Here is a 16,691-nt window from a genome sequence, read left to right on the forward strand (position 1 = left end):
TCCCCCCTCTTCTCTACCTCCCTCCCTCTCTGTTACAGAGGCACTGAGCAAAAGCAGTAGGAAACCCCCATGGTGGCCGACAAACTCCAGTATTGCTAATAAATAAACAAATAAATAAATGTAAAATTATATTGTTTGCAGGAGAAATGATGGAGCTAGAACTCATCACCTGAATTGAAATAAACCAGACTGCGAATGATAAATACCACGTATTTTCTCTCATAAGCCAGGCTTGTCCTGAAGTATATTTTGTTGCTGGGCAGCCTCCTCTGTCTGTCTTCCTTCTCTCCCTCCCTCTTCTCCCCTCTCTCCCTTGTCTCTCTCTGCCTCTTGTCTTCCCTGCTGGGATGAGTTCCTGTCTTAAACTGCTCTCACCAACACCGCCTAAGCACTCTGTTGAGGCATCCCAACCCCGACGTGCACACTGTGCATGCTGGCTTACTGTGAGAAATTCCTGAGATGCATCTGCTGCTCACCAAACTCTCCAGCCCTCTGAAAGTGTACAAAAAAGCAGTCAAATCGAAGCAGTTTGTACCACCTGGGGGAAGCAATGGAGGCTACGGTTGATGCTGAGTGCCTAGCCTCATCTCATAGCTAGCTTCCCTAATCTTAGCAGAGCACAGAGCCACCATCTGGTATTTTCTCCTTGCATCCACAGCTGGATCCACCCAGACTCTCAGGTGGCTGCTTGCTACACCTGTACACGGGAGTGTTCTTTGGGGTTTGGAATGCAAAAAAAGCAGAATCTTCTGCTTTCCCCATCCAAAACGTTTGACAAAGACACCTCCTGCAATGACTTCCCCCCACTTCACCAGCAACCAAGCTGGGAAGTGTTAGCGAACCTTGCACTAGCACTGGCTTGCTCCGAGATGCGAAGACATCCCATCTTAAACCTTATGTTTTTAAACTCTGAGGACTTTTCCTGATGCTTGCTTTTTCCTTTCTTTGTGGCCCCACTTGGGGGATTTTCCCTCTTTCCTACTACTTTGCTCAGTGCTCTTGCAACAGGTACTTACAAGCTACTTTTGCTATTGCAACAGGTACTTACAAGCTACTTTGCTATTGGCGGGGAGAGGGGGGAGAATGACTCCTTTCCTGGGGTCCATAAACTAACTAAAAGCAGGAGAAAAGCTTGACATCCCTACCTCCATTTTTGTATCTGCCTTTGCTTTGAGACATTCATCTTGCAGCCACCTTAGAATCCAGAAAGGACAGCAACTTTACAAGAAGAGATGGAAGAAACTGACCCCTAGGAAAGGAAGAGACCACCTGCCAGGCAACAATGACTTGCTTATCCTGACCACACTGCTCCCCTCAAGTCACGACAGCAATAGCAACTTCTCCAGAACCCTCCCAAAAAAGATGACCAGGTCACCCCTTGTGACTGCGACTGTTTAACTATGCATGCCACATACCCCCTGCTCTAATGTTTTTTCTATTTGAACCAAAAGTTCATGTCTGTACCAGGAAAATGGGCTGAAGGGTCCCCTGCCACGTGATAAACCTCCTTTCTCTGACCTTCACCATTACTTGTCTCCTCTACTTGGTGTACTGCAGCAACTGGCTGGACCTGACACGTGGAACCTCTGGAGCTTGGGCCAGTGGTCTAAAACCCCAGTTTCACTGTTTTTTAAGGTTCATTATTTCTTTTACAAATCTAAAGCTCCATAGTTCTGGTTTCCATATGGTTTCTGTCTACCGTTTACTGTTTCCCTCCCTTGCTTTTCTAGGTCACCCAACACTCAGAGTCACAAACCTGGTGACTTTGTTTCAGATTAGACTAGCACAGGAAAGCACTGGGTGTCTCTTATCCACCATATTAACAACTGCCCTACAAGTATTTAATATATCTCAGCAAGTACAAAGCTAATCACTACAACAAAATACAAAACCCTCCCAAAACCAAAAGAAATTCTGTATATAAAGTAAGGTGAAAATGTGAACGTCTAGAGAAAAAACATAGCAGACACTACATTATACTTGCAACTGTAAAAGATTTTCACAATACGGAAAAGGAAATTATTAGTTAAGTACAAATGGGATTAACCTACCTATTACAAGAATGCAATTTCCAACATGGCTCACAATGCAAGTCCTAAATGTATCATTTTTCTATGAGGCACATCTGAAATCAAATTACTTAGCAGAGGCAAAAGGATAAAATTGGGAATAGGAATACTAGACTAAACGAGAAAAACAACAGCAATGACATGAGGTCAAGCAGAATTCAAGTCCCCTGAAAGCATTACAACAGATTTTTTTAAAAAGGTGGTTTGTTTGTTTGTTTTTAAAAAAACATGAAAGGCCACAACGCACAGTACTACTCTGACATGTATTAATACTTAGGCGAGAAATAATGTAGCAACATTTTTGTGAAGAAAAATTATGGAATATTCAGGAAGACACATAAACATACAATTTAAAACATTAATGCACTATTTTCATTGCAGACGGACTGAAGGGTAAAACTCAATCAATCTTTCAGGTTAAAGGGGCATGACAACATGGCCAGGCATGGTGTTAAACAACTGGAATCCCAGCTATGTGGGAAGTAGAAAATGGGAAGATTGAAATTCAAGGCCAGCCCAGCCGAAAAAGTTGGCAAGACCCTATATCAAAACACAAGCTAGTGCTGGGGAAAGTGACTGTTTACAGACAGAAGACTGAAACCAGACCATCTCTCACCCTGAATGAAAATCAACTCTAAATGCACAAAAGATCTCAACACTAAGACCTACAACCCTGAAACTACTACAGGAAGACTCTGGAAGATTCATATATTTGTTTTCTGACTAGGACTCCAATTGCCCAGGAAATGAGAGCAAGAATTGTCTAATGGAACTGCATCAAGTTAAAACTTTGCTGCACTTCAAAAAAAAAGAGGTACACCACAGAGTGGGAGAAAATCTTCACCAGCTATTCAACACATAAGGGATTAATACCCAGAATATATAAAGAGCTAAAAACACCAAGTAGCAAAAGAACAAATAATCCAACTTAAAAATGGGCAAATGAAACTATAGACAGCCCTCAGATGAAATTCAAATGGCTAATAAATACAGAAAGGCATGTTCATCATCCTTACTCATAAAGGAACATGCAACTCAAAACTGCACAAAGACTCCATCCGGCCCCAGCCAGATTGGCAATCATTAAGAAAAAGGCATGGCAGTGTCTCAAAATGCTAAAAAACAGCCTTACCTTATGACTCCACCATACCACTCTTGGGCATGTATCCAAAGGAGTGTAAATCACTATACAAGAGAGATACACGTTTATTGCAGCTCCCTTACAATAGCCAAAATGATGGATTCTCTGCTGAATTCTATCAGACCTTTAAAGAAGAACTGATACCAACCCTCCTTAAACTGTTCCATGAAATAGAAAGGGAGGGAAATCTGCCTAACACATCTTATGAAGCCAGTATTACCCTTATCCCAAAACCAGGCAAAGACACCTCCAAAAAGGAGAACTATAGGCCAATCTCCTTAGTGAACACTGACGCAAAAATCCTCAACAAAATAATGGCAAACCAAATTCAACAACACATCAAAAAGATTATTCACCACGACCAAGTAGGCTTCATCCCAGGAAGGCAGGGGTAGTTCAACATACGAAAATCAATAAATGTAATAAGCCACATTAATAGAAGCAAAGATAAAAACCACTTGATCATCTCAATAGATGCAGAAAAAGCCTTTGATAAGATCCAACACCATTTCATGCTAAAAGCTCTAAGAAAACGAGGACCAGAAGGGAAGTACCTCAACATTATAAAAGCGATATATGACAAACCTACAGCCAGCATTATACGTAACGGAGAAAAACTGAAACCATTCCCTCTAAAATCAGGAACCAGACAAGGATGCCCACTATCACCACTCCTATTCAACATAGTACTGGAATTCCTAGCCAGAGCAATTAGGCAAGAAGAAGGAATAAAAGGAATACAAATTGGTAAAGAAACTGTCATGATATCCCTATTTGCAGATGACATGATCCTATACCTTAAAGACCCAAAAAACTCTACTCAGAAGATTCTAGACATCATCAATAGCTATAGCAAGGTACCAGGAAATAAAATCAACATAGAAAACAAAAGATGTGAATGACCTCTACGAGGAAAACTATAAACTTCTGAAGAAAGAGATTGAGGAAGACTATAGAAAGTGGAGAGATCTCCCATGCTCATGGATTGGTAGAATCAACATAGTAAAAATGTCTATACTCCCAAAAGTAATCTACATGTTTAATGCAATTCCCATCAATATTCCAATGACATTCATTAAAGACATTGAAAAATCTACCATGACATTTACATGGAAACACAAGAGGCCACGAATAGCCAAGGCAATACTCAGTCAAAAGAACAATACTGGAGGTATCACGATACCTGACTTCAAACTATATTACAAAGCAATAACAATAAACACAGCATGGTACTGGCTCAAAAACAGACATGAAGACCAGTGGAACAGAATAGAGGACCCAGATATGAAGCCACATAACTATAACCAATTTGTCTTTGACAAAGGAGCTAAAAATACACGATGGAGAAATAGCTGCCTCTTCAACAAAAACTGCTGGGAAAACTCGTTAGCAGTCTGCAAAACACTGAAACTAGATCCATGTATATCACCCTATACCAAGATTAACTCAAAATGGATCAAGGATCTTCATATCAGACCACAAACTCTTAAGTTGATAAAGGAAAGAGTAGGAAATACTCTGGAGTTAGTAGGTATAGGTAAGACCTTTCTCAACGAAACCCCAGCAGTGCAGCAACTAAGAGATAGCATAGATAAATGGACCTCATAAAGCTAAAAAGCTTCTGTTCATCAAAAGAAATGGTCTCTAAACTGAAGAGAACACCCACAGAGTGGGAGAAAATATTTGCCAGTAACACATCAGACAAAGGACTGATAACCAGAATATATAGGGAACTTAAAAAACTAAATTCTCCCAGAACTAATGAACCAATAAAGAAAGGGGCAAGTGAACTAAACAGAACTTTCTCAGAAGAAGAAATTCAAATGGCCAGAAAACACATGAAAAAATGCTCACCATCTCTAGCAATAAAGGAAATGCAAATTAAAACCACACTAAGATTCCACCTCACCCCTGTTAGAATAGCCATCATCAGCAACACCACCAACAACAGGTGTTGGCAAGGATGCAGGGAAAAAGGAACCCTCTTACACTGCTGGTGGGAATGCAGACTAGTACAAACACTCTGGAAAAAAATTTGGAGGCTACTTAAAAAGCTGGACATCGATCTACCATTTGATCCAGCAATACCACTCTTGGGGATATACCCAAAAGACTGTGACACAGGTTACTCCAGAGGCACCTGCACACCCATGTTTATTGCGGCACTATTCACAATAGCCAAGTTATGGAAACAGCCAAGATGCCCCAGCACTGACGAATGGATTAAGAAAATGTGGTACCTATAAACACTGGAATTTTATGCAGCCATGAAGAAGAACAAAATGTTATCATTCGCTGGTAAATGGATGGAATTGGAGAACATCATTCTGAGTGAGGTTAGCCTGGCCCAAAAGACCAAATATCATATGTTCTCCCTCATATGCGGACATTAGATCAAGGGCAAACACAACAAGGGGATTGGACTTTGAGCACATGATAAAAGCGAGAGCACACAAGGGAGGGGTGAGGATAGGCAAGACACCTAAAAGATTAGCTAGCATTTGTTGCCCTTAACGCAGAGAAACTAAAGCAGATACCTTAAAAGCAACTGAGGCCAATAGGAAAAGGGGACCAGGAACTAGAGAAAAGGTGAGATCAAAAAGAATTAACCTAGAAGGTAACACACACGCACAGGAAATTAATGAGTCAACTCCCCGTATAGCTACCCTTATCTCAACCAGCAAAAAGCCTTGTTCCTTCCTATTATGGCTTATACTCTCTCTACAACAAAATTAGAAATAAGGGCAAAATAGTTTCTGCTGGGTATTGAGGAGCTGGGGGGTAGAGGAGGGGCACAGTGGGTGGTAAGGGAGGGGGTGGGGGCAGGGGGAGAAATGACCCAAGCCTTCTATGCAGACATGAATAATAAAATAATAATAATAAAAAAAGAAAACAATGCAACATGACCACTCCAAGGGTCAGCAGCTCCCCACCAATGGACACTAATGACAGTGAAGTGAATGATGTCCCAGAGAAAGAAATCAAAACAGTGATTACAAGAATGATAAACAAAATTAATGAGGACATGAATATGAACCTGGATGAAATTCCAAGACAACACACATAAACAGCTGGATGAAAAACAAGGAAGACAATGCAGGAAAAGAAAGAGGACTTCAGTAATAATATACACATCCTGACAAAAATCAAGCTGCAATCTGAAAATGAAAAGCTCAAAAATCAAAGGAAAACTTCATCATCAACTGGATCAAACTGAAGGCGGAACATCCAGCATATCACAGCTTGAAGACAGGATGCTGGAAGTAGAGAAAATAAGTCTGGTACTAATACTCAACAGTCCTTACAAGATTCATACAGAAGATTCCTTCCAACACAGACACAAGAAAAGTATTCTTATTTTAAAGCTTTAGGTAAAGAGGGGCTTGTTTATGGTTATGTCTGAGAGATTTTCACTAGAAATACAATACAGGAAATATTACTATCTTTTTTGGCCAACGTACCTGCTTACTTTGCTTCTATGACATTTTTCTCAATATATATGGACATTCTGCTCCTGGGGTTAAAAAAAAAAGAAAAAAATACCAGGACTTCAAGCAAAGACAGACAAGATTAAAACATTCAGACAAAGAAAACAGTTGAAAGGTACAAGTGGGACAGGTAAAACCTCTGGGACACCACTGAAAGAAAGACCGATCTTACAAATTGTGGGCATAGAAGGAGGAGAAGAGGCACAAGGTACAAACTAAAGGTATAGAGCACATATTCACAAAGTAACAGCAGAAACTTCACAAATCTGGGGAACAAGACAGGTCGTCTGAGTATAGGAGGCTTTTAGGATTATAAACAGACAAGTGTTTAAAAAAAAAAAAAAAGAAGAGAAAAACCACCCACAATTTCATACTACAATTAAGTCATTACTTATGTAGAAGGGAAAAATTTTGAAAGCAGCACGAGAGGCACCACATTATATATACAGGCAGACCCTTCAGAAAACAGCACATTTCTCAACAGAAGTGTTAAAAGCCCAAAGGGAATGGGATGATGCATTACAAGCCCTGAAAGGGACTACCTGCTAAGCTGTCCTGCATAAGTGAAGGAGAAATGACAAAGAAAAGCTAAAAGAGCTCACGACCACTAAGGAAGATACTTAAAGGAACCCTACACACAGATGAAAAAGAGAAATGCAGCCAAAAAACACAAGGCAGAATAAAGCTCACTGTACAAGCCGATAAGCAAATGAGCAGGAGAAAAGAATCAAATGCTACAAAACAACGAAGTGGCAGAAATGACTACGTACCTTTCAAAAGTAACTCCAAACATTAATGGTTTCAGTATTCCAATCAAAAGTCACAGACTGGTGGGTTAGATTAAAACACAAGCCCCAACCAATTGTTGCCTACAAGAAAGGCACCGCAGTGGAAAACAAACACAGCCTCAAAAGTATGGAAAAAGATATTGCAAAGCACATGGAGAACAAAGGCAAGCTGATACAACAAACTTCAAACCCAAATTACCCAGAAGGTTCATAAACGTCACTTCACACTGACAAAGGAAATGATGCATTAAAAAGAAAACAACTTGTGAAGAATTTGTTTACAAAAAAGATGCACACTGAATGTCAGTGTACCTAATTTCAAAAAACAAATACTTCTGGACATAAAAACACAGGTAAAACACAACACAGTGACAGGGTGACTTCAATATCCACTCTCATTAATATGCATGTCATGCTGACTAAAAAAAAAAAAAGAAAAAATTAGAGATCAGAATTAAATGATGCCCTAGATCATATGGACAGAACAGACATCTAGAAATATTCCACGCAGCAGCCACAGCATACATATTCTACTCAGCAGCCCATGGAAGTTTTTCCAAAATAGGTCATATTTTGGAACATAAACCAAGTCTTAACAAACACAAGAAAGCTAAAATAACATCCTGTATTTTACCAGACCACAATGCAATAAAACTACAAGTTAACAGCAAGAGAAGCTATAAAAAATATACAAACTCCTATACTTTTGAATGATCAGTCATCAAAGAAATCAAGTGAAAATGAAAACACAATTTACCAGAACTTTTGGGACACCACAGAGGCAACACTAAGATGAAACCTTATACCTCGGCGTGCCAACATTTAAAAAATTGGAGAGATCTCAAGTAAGGGACCTAACCACATATTCCAAGCTCTCAGAAAAACAAGAGCAAGAAAAACTCAAATCAGAACGTGGAAAGAAGTAATAAAATTAAGGCAGGAATTTAATGAAATGGAGATTTTTTAAATAATGCAGTCAATGCAGCAAAAGTTGAACTTTTCAGAAGATAAACTAGATAGACAAACCCGTAGCCAAACTAACCCAAAGAAGGAGAGAAATGGCCCAAATTAATAAAATTAGAAATGAAAAGGGGGACATCACAACAAATACCAACAAACTTCAGAGGATCATTAGGGAGCACACTGAAAACCTGCATTCCAGTGCACTGGAAGATATAGGAGGAATACATAAATTTTTAGAGCAATGTGACCTACCAAAATTGTACCAAGACAATATAAATCACCTTAACCAGCTCTACAGTGAACAATGAGATTGAAGTTTCTAACAAAGAAACCTAGGACTTGATGGATTTACTGCTGAGAATTATACCCAGACCATTAAAGAGGAACTAAGACCACTTCTCCTCAAGTTATTCCATAAAACAGAAAGGGAAGGAACATTACCACACTCATTCGTGAAGCCAGTGTCACCTTGATACCCACAGTGAATAAGGTCACAGCAACAACAAAGTAAGTCAGAGACCAACGTCCTTGCTGAACACAGATGCAAACCTTCTCAACAAAATACTTCCAAACGGAATACACTGTCATCAAGATGGCCTCAATCCCAGGGACGCAAGGATGGTTTTGACATACACAACTCAGTAAGAGTAATACAGCATGTAAACAGAATAAAGAACAAAAAAAAAATCATGTCACCTTAGGCTGGAGGAGTGGCTCAAGTGGTAGAGTGCCTGCCTCGCAAGCGTGAAGCCGAGTTCAAAGCCCGGTACCGAGAAAGAAAAAAAAAAAAAAGTCATCTTCAATAGGCACAGAAAAAAAATCTTTGATAAAACTCACCATGCCTCTATGATAAAAGTCCTCAACAAACTAGGAACAGAAGGAAAATACCTTAACACGATAAAGGGGTAACATCACACTAAATGGAAGAAAAGAAAAACAAACAAACAAACAACAACAACAAAAAGAAAGCATGTCCTCTCACGTTACAGGTAGGAGAGAAAGAAAGGTGCTCATTCTTCCCACTGTGGAAAGATAGTGCTTGAATTCTTAGCCAGAACAATATGGCAAGAGAAAGAAAGAGAAGGGATGAAAGTAGGAAAGATGTCTAATTATCCCTATGTGCAGATGGTATGATCCCAAATATAAGACCAAAAAGCTCTCAGTTTTTAATTAACACTTTCTGCCAAGTAGAAGGATACAAAATTCAATGCAAAAATGTCAGTAGCTTTTGCTTACACCAATAATAAATAGGCTGAGAAAACAAATCAGGAAAACAATCCCACTCACAAAAGCCTCAAAAAAATTAAATACGTAGCAATGACCCAACCTAGAAAGGGGAAAGAGCTCTACACTGAAAACTACAAAGCAGTGAGGCAAGAAATTAAAGAAGATACTAGAAAATAGAAAGAACACCCATGTTCATGGATGGGCAGACTTAATAGTGTGAAAAAGGCTACATGTCAAAATCAAGCTGCAGATTCAGTGTAATCCTTATTAAAATCACAATGTCATGCAGTATTCCCAGAAATTGAAATCAATCCTGCAATTCACATGGGAATGAAAGAGTCCAAACAGCCACCAGATCCTGAGCAAGAAGAGCGACGCTTGAGGTATCATAATACCTGACCTCAAAGTACATCACAGAGCCACAGTAACATTAACAGTATAGTACTGGCCCCAAAAGAGACACAGACCATTGGAACACACCAGAAGATCCACAAACAAGACCACACTGCCAGAGCCATCTGCTTTTCAACAAAGTTGCGCAACCCTTTGCGAAAACTGGAAAAAAAAGACAGCCTCTTCAACAAATGGTGTTGGGAAAACAGCACATCTAAAAGTGAAACAAGACCCCTCTCTCACCCTGTACAAAAAACCAACTCAAAATGAATCAAAGACTGCAATGTAAGGCTCAAAAACCTGAAACTACAATAGGAAAACACAGGAGAAATGCCTGAGCATAGGGTCATAGGCAACCCCTTCTTTTTCTTTTTTTTTTTTTTTTTTTCTTTTGGGTAGCACTGGGGTTTGAATTCAGGGCCCCATGCTTCCTAGCCAGGCACTCTTGCCTCTTGACCCACACCACCAGCCTGGCAACTACCTTCCACGTAAGACTCCAACTGCTCAGGAAATAAAAACAAGTACAGACAAATGGGACGGGCATCACATTAAAATATTCTGTACATCCAAAGAAACCATCACTTCCCGGGAGCATGCTGATGATGGTGTCACTTGGAGCCTGGGCTACTGCATGCAGGGGTTGAAGGTCTGGTGAGAGGTTAATGGAATTTTTCGGTGGTCTGGGTTAAAGCTCGCGGGGGTTAAGGGCGGACTGGGTGGGTTGTGTGCCTTTCTGACCCAGATCAATCATTTGGCTTCAGGCAGCCTTACTAGACAGCAAGCCAAGTGAACCAGCTCAAACCCACGTGCCATTCCTTGGCAGGTTCCAGGTTTTTGCTTCTATTATGAATTTTTCTATTAGGAATTTTCATAATCCTCACTCCAACTAAAGACAATGGCCAAGAACAAACTAAGAGGGCAGAAGTCCTGGAATGTAGTTCACATAGCCAGCCAAAAAAAAACTTTAAGGCTAAAAACAAAACAAAACCAGCTACCATGAATCTTAAGAAGATAAAACATTGGGAATGATGAAAAAAGTTAACAGAATGAATAAAACTTTCGTAAACATACAGAAGGAATTTGCATACTTTTCAAAAGGCCTTTTACTTGAACCTGTGCAGAAAGAGCTGATTCCTTGATAATCCACCAGTTAATGTTGATAAAGCTACAAGATTAATGGCTCAGCTGTAGTATTTCTCCTGAGAGACCAATAAATTAAACGTTTTATATAAAAAAAAAAAAAGGAAAAGAAACAATCAGGGCTGCTGGGTGTGGCTCCTGCAGCGGACTGCCTGCCTAGCGGGCCGAGTTCAAACGCCAGTACCGAGAAGAAAAAAAAAAAAAGGAGGGGGGAGGGTGGGTGGCACAGGTCCGCACAGTATCTCTAGTGTGTGCTGACTTCAATGCCTTCAGATAAATGCCCTGCAGTGGTGGAGCAGGATCATATGCTAGCTCTCTTTTTAGTTTTTTGACAAACCACCCCATGATTTCCAAAGTGGCTTCAATAATTTACACTCCCACCAAAATGTACTGGTATTACTTCCCTGGTCCCCATCCACAGCAGCGTCTGTTTTTGTTTTCCATGAAGTGAGATAAAATCCCAATCATTTTGATTTGCATATCCTTTATGACCAAGGATGTTTAACATTCCTTCTTGTATTTACTGGCAATATGTACTTCTTCTTTTGAGAACTGCCTGTTCAATACACTTGCTCATTTATTAGTCGGGTTATTTCTTGTTCTCTGTTAATGTCTTGGTGTTCTTTCTATATTCTGGATTGGATACTATTCCCTTATCCAATTAATAGCTGGCAAAAAATTTTCTCCCATTCCTTTTTGGTTTCCCTTTTTTCCAGGACTAGGCTTTGAACTCAGGACTCAGGACCTTGCACTTGCTAGGCAAGCGCTCTAACACTTGAGCCACAACCCCAGCCCTTTTGCTCATTTACTATTTTTCAGGTAGGGTCTCACGCCTTCTGGCCCAGGTGGCCTGGACGGTGATCCTCCTGCTTACACACACCTCCCACATAGCTGAGGTGACAGGCGTGCTCCTCCTTCACACTCAAGACTATTTGTTGAGATGGCATCTCACTAACCTTTTGCCACAGCTGCTCTCGAACCACAATCCTCCAGATCTTCTTTGCCTGCCAAATAAATGGTATTACAGGCATGAGCCACCGCACCCAGACTTCTCTCGTTCTTTCAGGCTGTTTCTGTAACCTCTCCCCTTTCATAGTGTTTTGGTCAAAGCTCTGTGTTGGGGTTCGTTGCTTCTTTTCTAAGTCCAAAATTCAATTAATTCTGAATTTCATCTGCATTCTGTCCACTGCCTTACTGTTGCCTTCCCTAACTTTTCCTCACCACAGTCCTCTCCCTCAACCACAAACCTGATGATTCTGTTTCAGGTTCACGGAGACACAGAAAGTCCTTTTGTTTGTTCTGGTATTTCTTGATTTCCTCTGGTCACCAGCACTGTTTCACAGCAGTGCCAATGCAGCCCTTTCTAAATCGCCCACCTTTCCTTGTAGTCACATACCTTAGGCTTTACTTCAGATTCATGGAGATGCAAGACTATGGTGCACGTCTGTCATCGCCATCTTGGAACTTTTTAAATGAAGTAAAGCTTGACAAATTGAAATGTGTATCATAATCCATATTGGCCACTAAGAAAGTAAAGCCAAAATATAGTGTTTTTAAAAAACAACAACAGCAACAACAAAATTAAGATAGTACACACATAAATTATTACAAAGAAAAAAAAACAGGAAGGAACAAAACAGATGAGACATTCGGAAAGCAAATCACAGAATGGTAAGTAGAAATCCAACTACATCAACACCACTGATGATGTGACTGGATTAAACAACGCAAAGCAAAGGCAGACTCAATTTTTAGAAAAAGAAGATACAACTATATGATAGCCATAGAGTCAAACTTTAAATTCAAAAGTCCAAACTGGACAAAATAAAAGGATAAAAAGATAAATAATGCTAATGTGAAACATAACAGAACATAATAGAACTTGAGTGAGTAGTCACACTTTATTTTATCTAAGAAAAGACATAAAAAAAGTGATTGTTTTTTTCATAATGATCAGGAAAATATAACAATTAAGAACGCACATGCACTGAACAACAAGGCCCCAAAACATATGAAGCAAAACTCAGAGAATGGAAGGGGCATAGCCACTTCGACAATAATTGTTGAGTACTTATCTGATCAACTATCAGTGACTGACAGAACACGTACAGAGAAAATTAGGAAATACATTGGGAGTAATCCAAGATGGCTGAACAGACAACCAGCACTCACCTCTTCCATCACACACACAAAACCAAACAGTCAAGGGGTACAAATGACTATACCCCTTGAGGTGAATGATCATGGCATAACTCTAGAAATCAGCAAGGGAGAGACTGGCACCTTTAAAATGGAGAGTCCTGGAACAGTTTAACAAGAGAAACAAAATACCTCATCATCTACCACCTCGATTCCACAGCCTAGGGAGAAAGGAGTCTCCCCTCTGTCAGAGAAAGTGAGTGGATGAGTGTCCCAGTAAACTCTCATCAGTGTGGATGTTCGCAGTCTCACCTACCGGAAAATTCAAATACCTCACAGGCATCAACCCACTGACATAAGTAATCTGAAGTCTACACCTCATCCTTGCCTTGAAAAGAATTTTCACGTAATTTCCCGTGAAGCCCCAGGGTGCTACACCCAGGAACCATTTTAAGAAGGAGACTACTGTCCAAATTTGGTTTGCTCCAGTAGTTTAAAAGAAAAATCCCTGCATATCCCCAGTCTCTTGTACTCCACAGACATTCCAATGCACTTGTCTGGGGGGAGGCTGCCTCACAAACCCTAGCAGCACAACAGTAATTTTAACTCCCTGGGTGTCCTGCAGTGTAGGCCACAGACATTACAACGTGGAGGGAAAAGGAGGGCACTACCCTTGAGAACCAGAAAAAATGGTGGGCTTGCCCTCTGAGACCAAGAGAATGGCCAGCTACGTGTGGATTTCTGCTGATGCTACAACTGAAGGCAGATGTAGCATCAAGACGTAGCATCAAGGAGACTGAAGGTCTCCTTGCCCCTCCCCCTGCACCACCCTCAGGTGCCAGTTCCTGACAGGACATGGTTCCCATCACTACCAACACACTTGAGCTTGTGGAGGCAGACCTGAGACCCTCTTATTGCTCTGGCTGTAGACCCACTGCTGAGTGCACAGAGCTAGAGGGGCTGAGTTCACCTACGCCTGGTTCTGTTTGAGGTCCTGCTCCCAGGTGGCCACTACCACGGTAGCAGCAGAGAATACCACAACTCCTGCTGCCACTGACCTACACAGTTCCTGCCACTGTTTCTGACCGTGGGCGGCTAACAGGACTATATGTGAACACCAGGAAGAGGGTGCTGTATTTCCTGCCACACAGGTCTCCATGCCCTATCTGGGGACCAACCCTAATGATTTGGTCATAGGAGAATCCCTGAGACTGCTATTAACCATAGTAGTGTTGCCAGTGCCACAGGCACCTGCTAATTGAAGAGCTAGCCTCAAATGTGCCTGGGGAAATTAAGGTAACATGATAGGGCTAAAACACACCCACTGTAACAGCAGCCACACAGGGTGCACCCAGACACCCATACCAACTGCTGTCTGCACCACATCTACCAGAACTGCTAGAATATCTCCTCTCCTGGATGTCGCACAGGAACAGTGGGTCTTTGAAGCTGCAGTATGTATTTGCTATGCCAAATTTCACTAATCAGGGACCAGTAAGAATCAAAGCCAACACTGCATAACAAATCAAAATCCCAAGTCATGTTTTCAGGAGAAAACCCACTCAATAGGAAGGTCAACTGGTAAAAGTAAGAAATACGGCTTATGCACCAGATGGACAAATCTCAACACAGGAATGCAAGAAACATGTAAAAATGAGATTATCAAAGTAACTCTCCAGCAACAAATATCAAGGAAACTAAAAACAAGATCCAAAGACTGTAACAAAGAATGAAACAGGAATCTTGGAAATCCATACTCCAATAAGTCAAACAGAAAAACTGCCAACAAGGAAAGAAAAAAGAGTAAAAAGAAAAGAAAGAAAAAAAGAAAGAGAGAGAGAGAGAGAGAGAGAGAGAAAAGAAAATGCTATCCTGCAATAAACAATCAAACAGCAAGATGAACAAGAGATGTCAAACAAGAATAAAAACTATTCAAATCAACTAGAAGACAATGAACAAAATGACAGCTGTAAGTCGTACCAAAAACTGTCTATGGATAAAATGCCCAAAAAGCAATTCAAAGGGGTGGCTGTGAGGGCAATCAGGCTGTGACATCTGTCACTGCACTGATCGCTAATCTGGCTGGCTAGGCAGGTGTTCCTTTCCTTCCTCAGTGCTCCATGCGTGCCTCTCCTGAAGCTACACACTTGGTCAAAGGGTCTGGCCTTCCCCAGTAGAGGAGACCCATTCTTCAGGCAAAGATACACGAGTAGCTGCACTCCACTGCTACAATCTAGAAACAAGCTCTCAAGAATTCAAATGGAAGCGAGGCACCAGTGGCTCACACCTGTAATCCCAGCTACTTGGGAGGCTGAGATCAGGAGGATCCAGGTTCAAAGCCAGCCTGGGAAAATAATCCTCGAGACACCATCTCCAGGACTCTGGCATAGACCACTAGCTTCTGAACTGCTGTGCTCCCAAGCCAAACAGCTGCAGAACAATAAAAAATAAAATATACCAAAACTGTTGTAGCTTTAGTATCAGTTTAAAAAAAAAAAAAACAAAACGAGAAAACTCTGAAGTCAAGCAAACAATGATAGCCAGAATGAAGAGACAGCCAACAAACAGCAGATCTTTCCCACTTACTCATCTGACACAGGACTGAGAAGGAATAACGCAATTAATAAGCTAGCAAGTGAACTGAATAGACAGTTCTCAAAAGAAGTACAAGTAGCGGGAGGGAGGGAGGAAGGGAGGGAAGAGAGGGGAAAAGGAGGGAAGAGAGGGGAAGGCAGGGAGGGAGGGAGGCTGGAACTTTCAATGCACTTAGCCATAAAGGAAATGCAATCAAAAAATCACACTAAACTTTCATCTCACCTCACTATGAAAATCAGAATGGAGGTCCCTGAAAAAACTAAACTAACTCACTGTGTCAATTGTTTCCTTTGCTGTGCAGAAGCTTTGAAGTTTGTTGTAAGCTCATTTGTCAATTTTTGCTTTTGTTTCCTGTGTTTTGGGTTGTTTTGTTTTTGTTTTTTTTTTCCAAAATATCACTGCCTATTCCAAGGTCCTGAAGTTATCCCCCTATGTCTTCTTCAAGTAGCTATAGAGTTCCAGGTATTACATTGAGGTCTTTCATCCGTTTAAGTTCTTTTTTTTTTTTTTTTGAGAAGATGCAGCGTACCTGTCAAATTTCAATCTGATGCATGCTGACATCCAGTTTTGCCAGCACAATTCATTGAAGAATCTCTCATCTCACCCTGTATGTTTCTGCTGTATTTATGGAGACATCTGTTGGTTGCTGGTGCAAGACTTTATCTATGTGATCCCTCTCTTCTCTTCGCTTGGTTTGTGAGGCCACTTTAATTCTAGTATCCCTGTGTTTAGCTTCCCATGTCTCTAC

General features: G+C 40.8%; 1 protein-coding gene and 1 pseudogene across 33 annotated transcripts in view; one reads left to right on the plus strand and one right to left on the minus strand.

The window, feature by feature from the left end:
* LOC141419724 (uncharacterized) overlaps positions 1-16,691 on the minus strand; it is a 76,354-nt gene that overhangs the window by 37,016 nt on the left and 22,647 nt on the right. For 10 of the 33 annotated variants that reach the window (XR_012444372.1, XR_012444371.1, XR_012444370.1 and 7 more), the window contains exon 8: positions 12,166-12,213. The exons of 1 other annotated variant lie outside the window; for it this stretch is intronic. Coding sequence is in view for 10 of the 32 variants with exons in the window: in XM_074063242.1 (XP_073919343.1) it covers positions 12,166-12,213 (48 nt within the window). In the remaining 22 variants the exon portion in view is untranslated. 22 more of the 33 variants (XR_012444376.1, XR_012444377.1, XR_012444379.1 and 19 more) reach the window with 14 other exon arrangements.
* Positions 10,965-11,260, plus strand: LOC141419728 (ribosomal biogenesis factor-like; annotated as a pseudogene).

Source organism: Castor canadensis, chromosome X, assembly GCF_047511655.1.
Source record: "Castor canadensis chromosome X, mCasCan1.hap1v2, whole genome shotgun sequence".
NCBI lineage: Eukaryota > Metazoa > Chordata > Mammalia > Rodentia > Castoridae > Castor > Castor canadensis.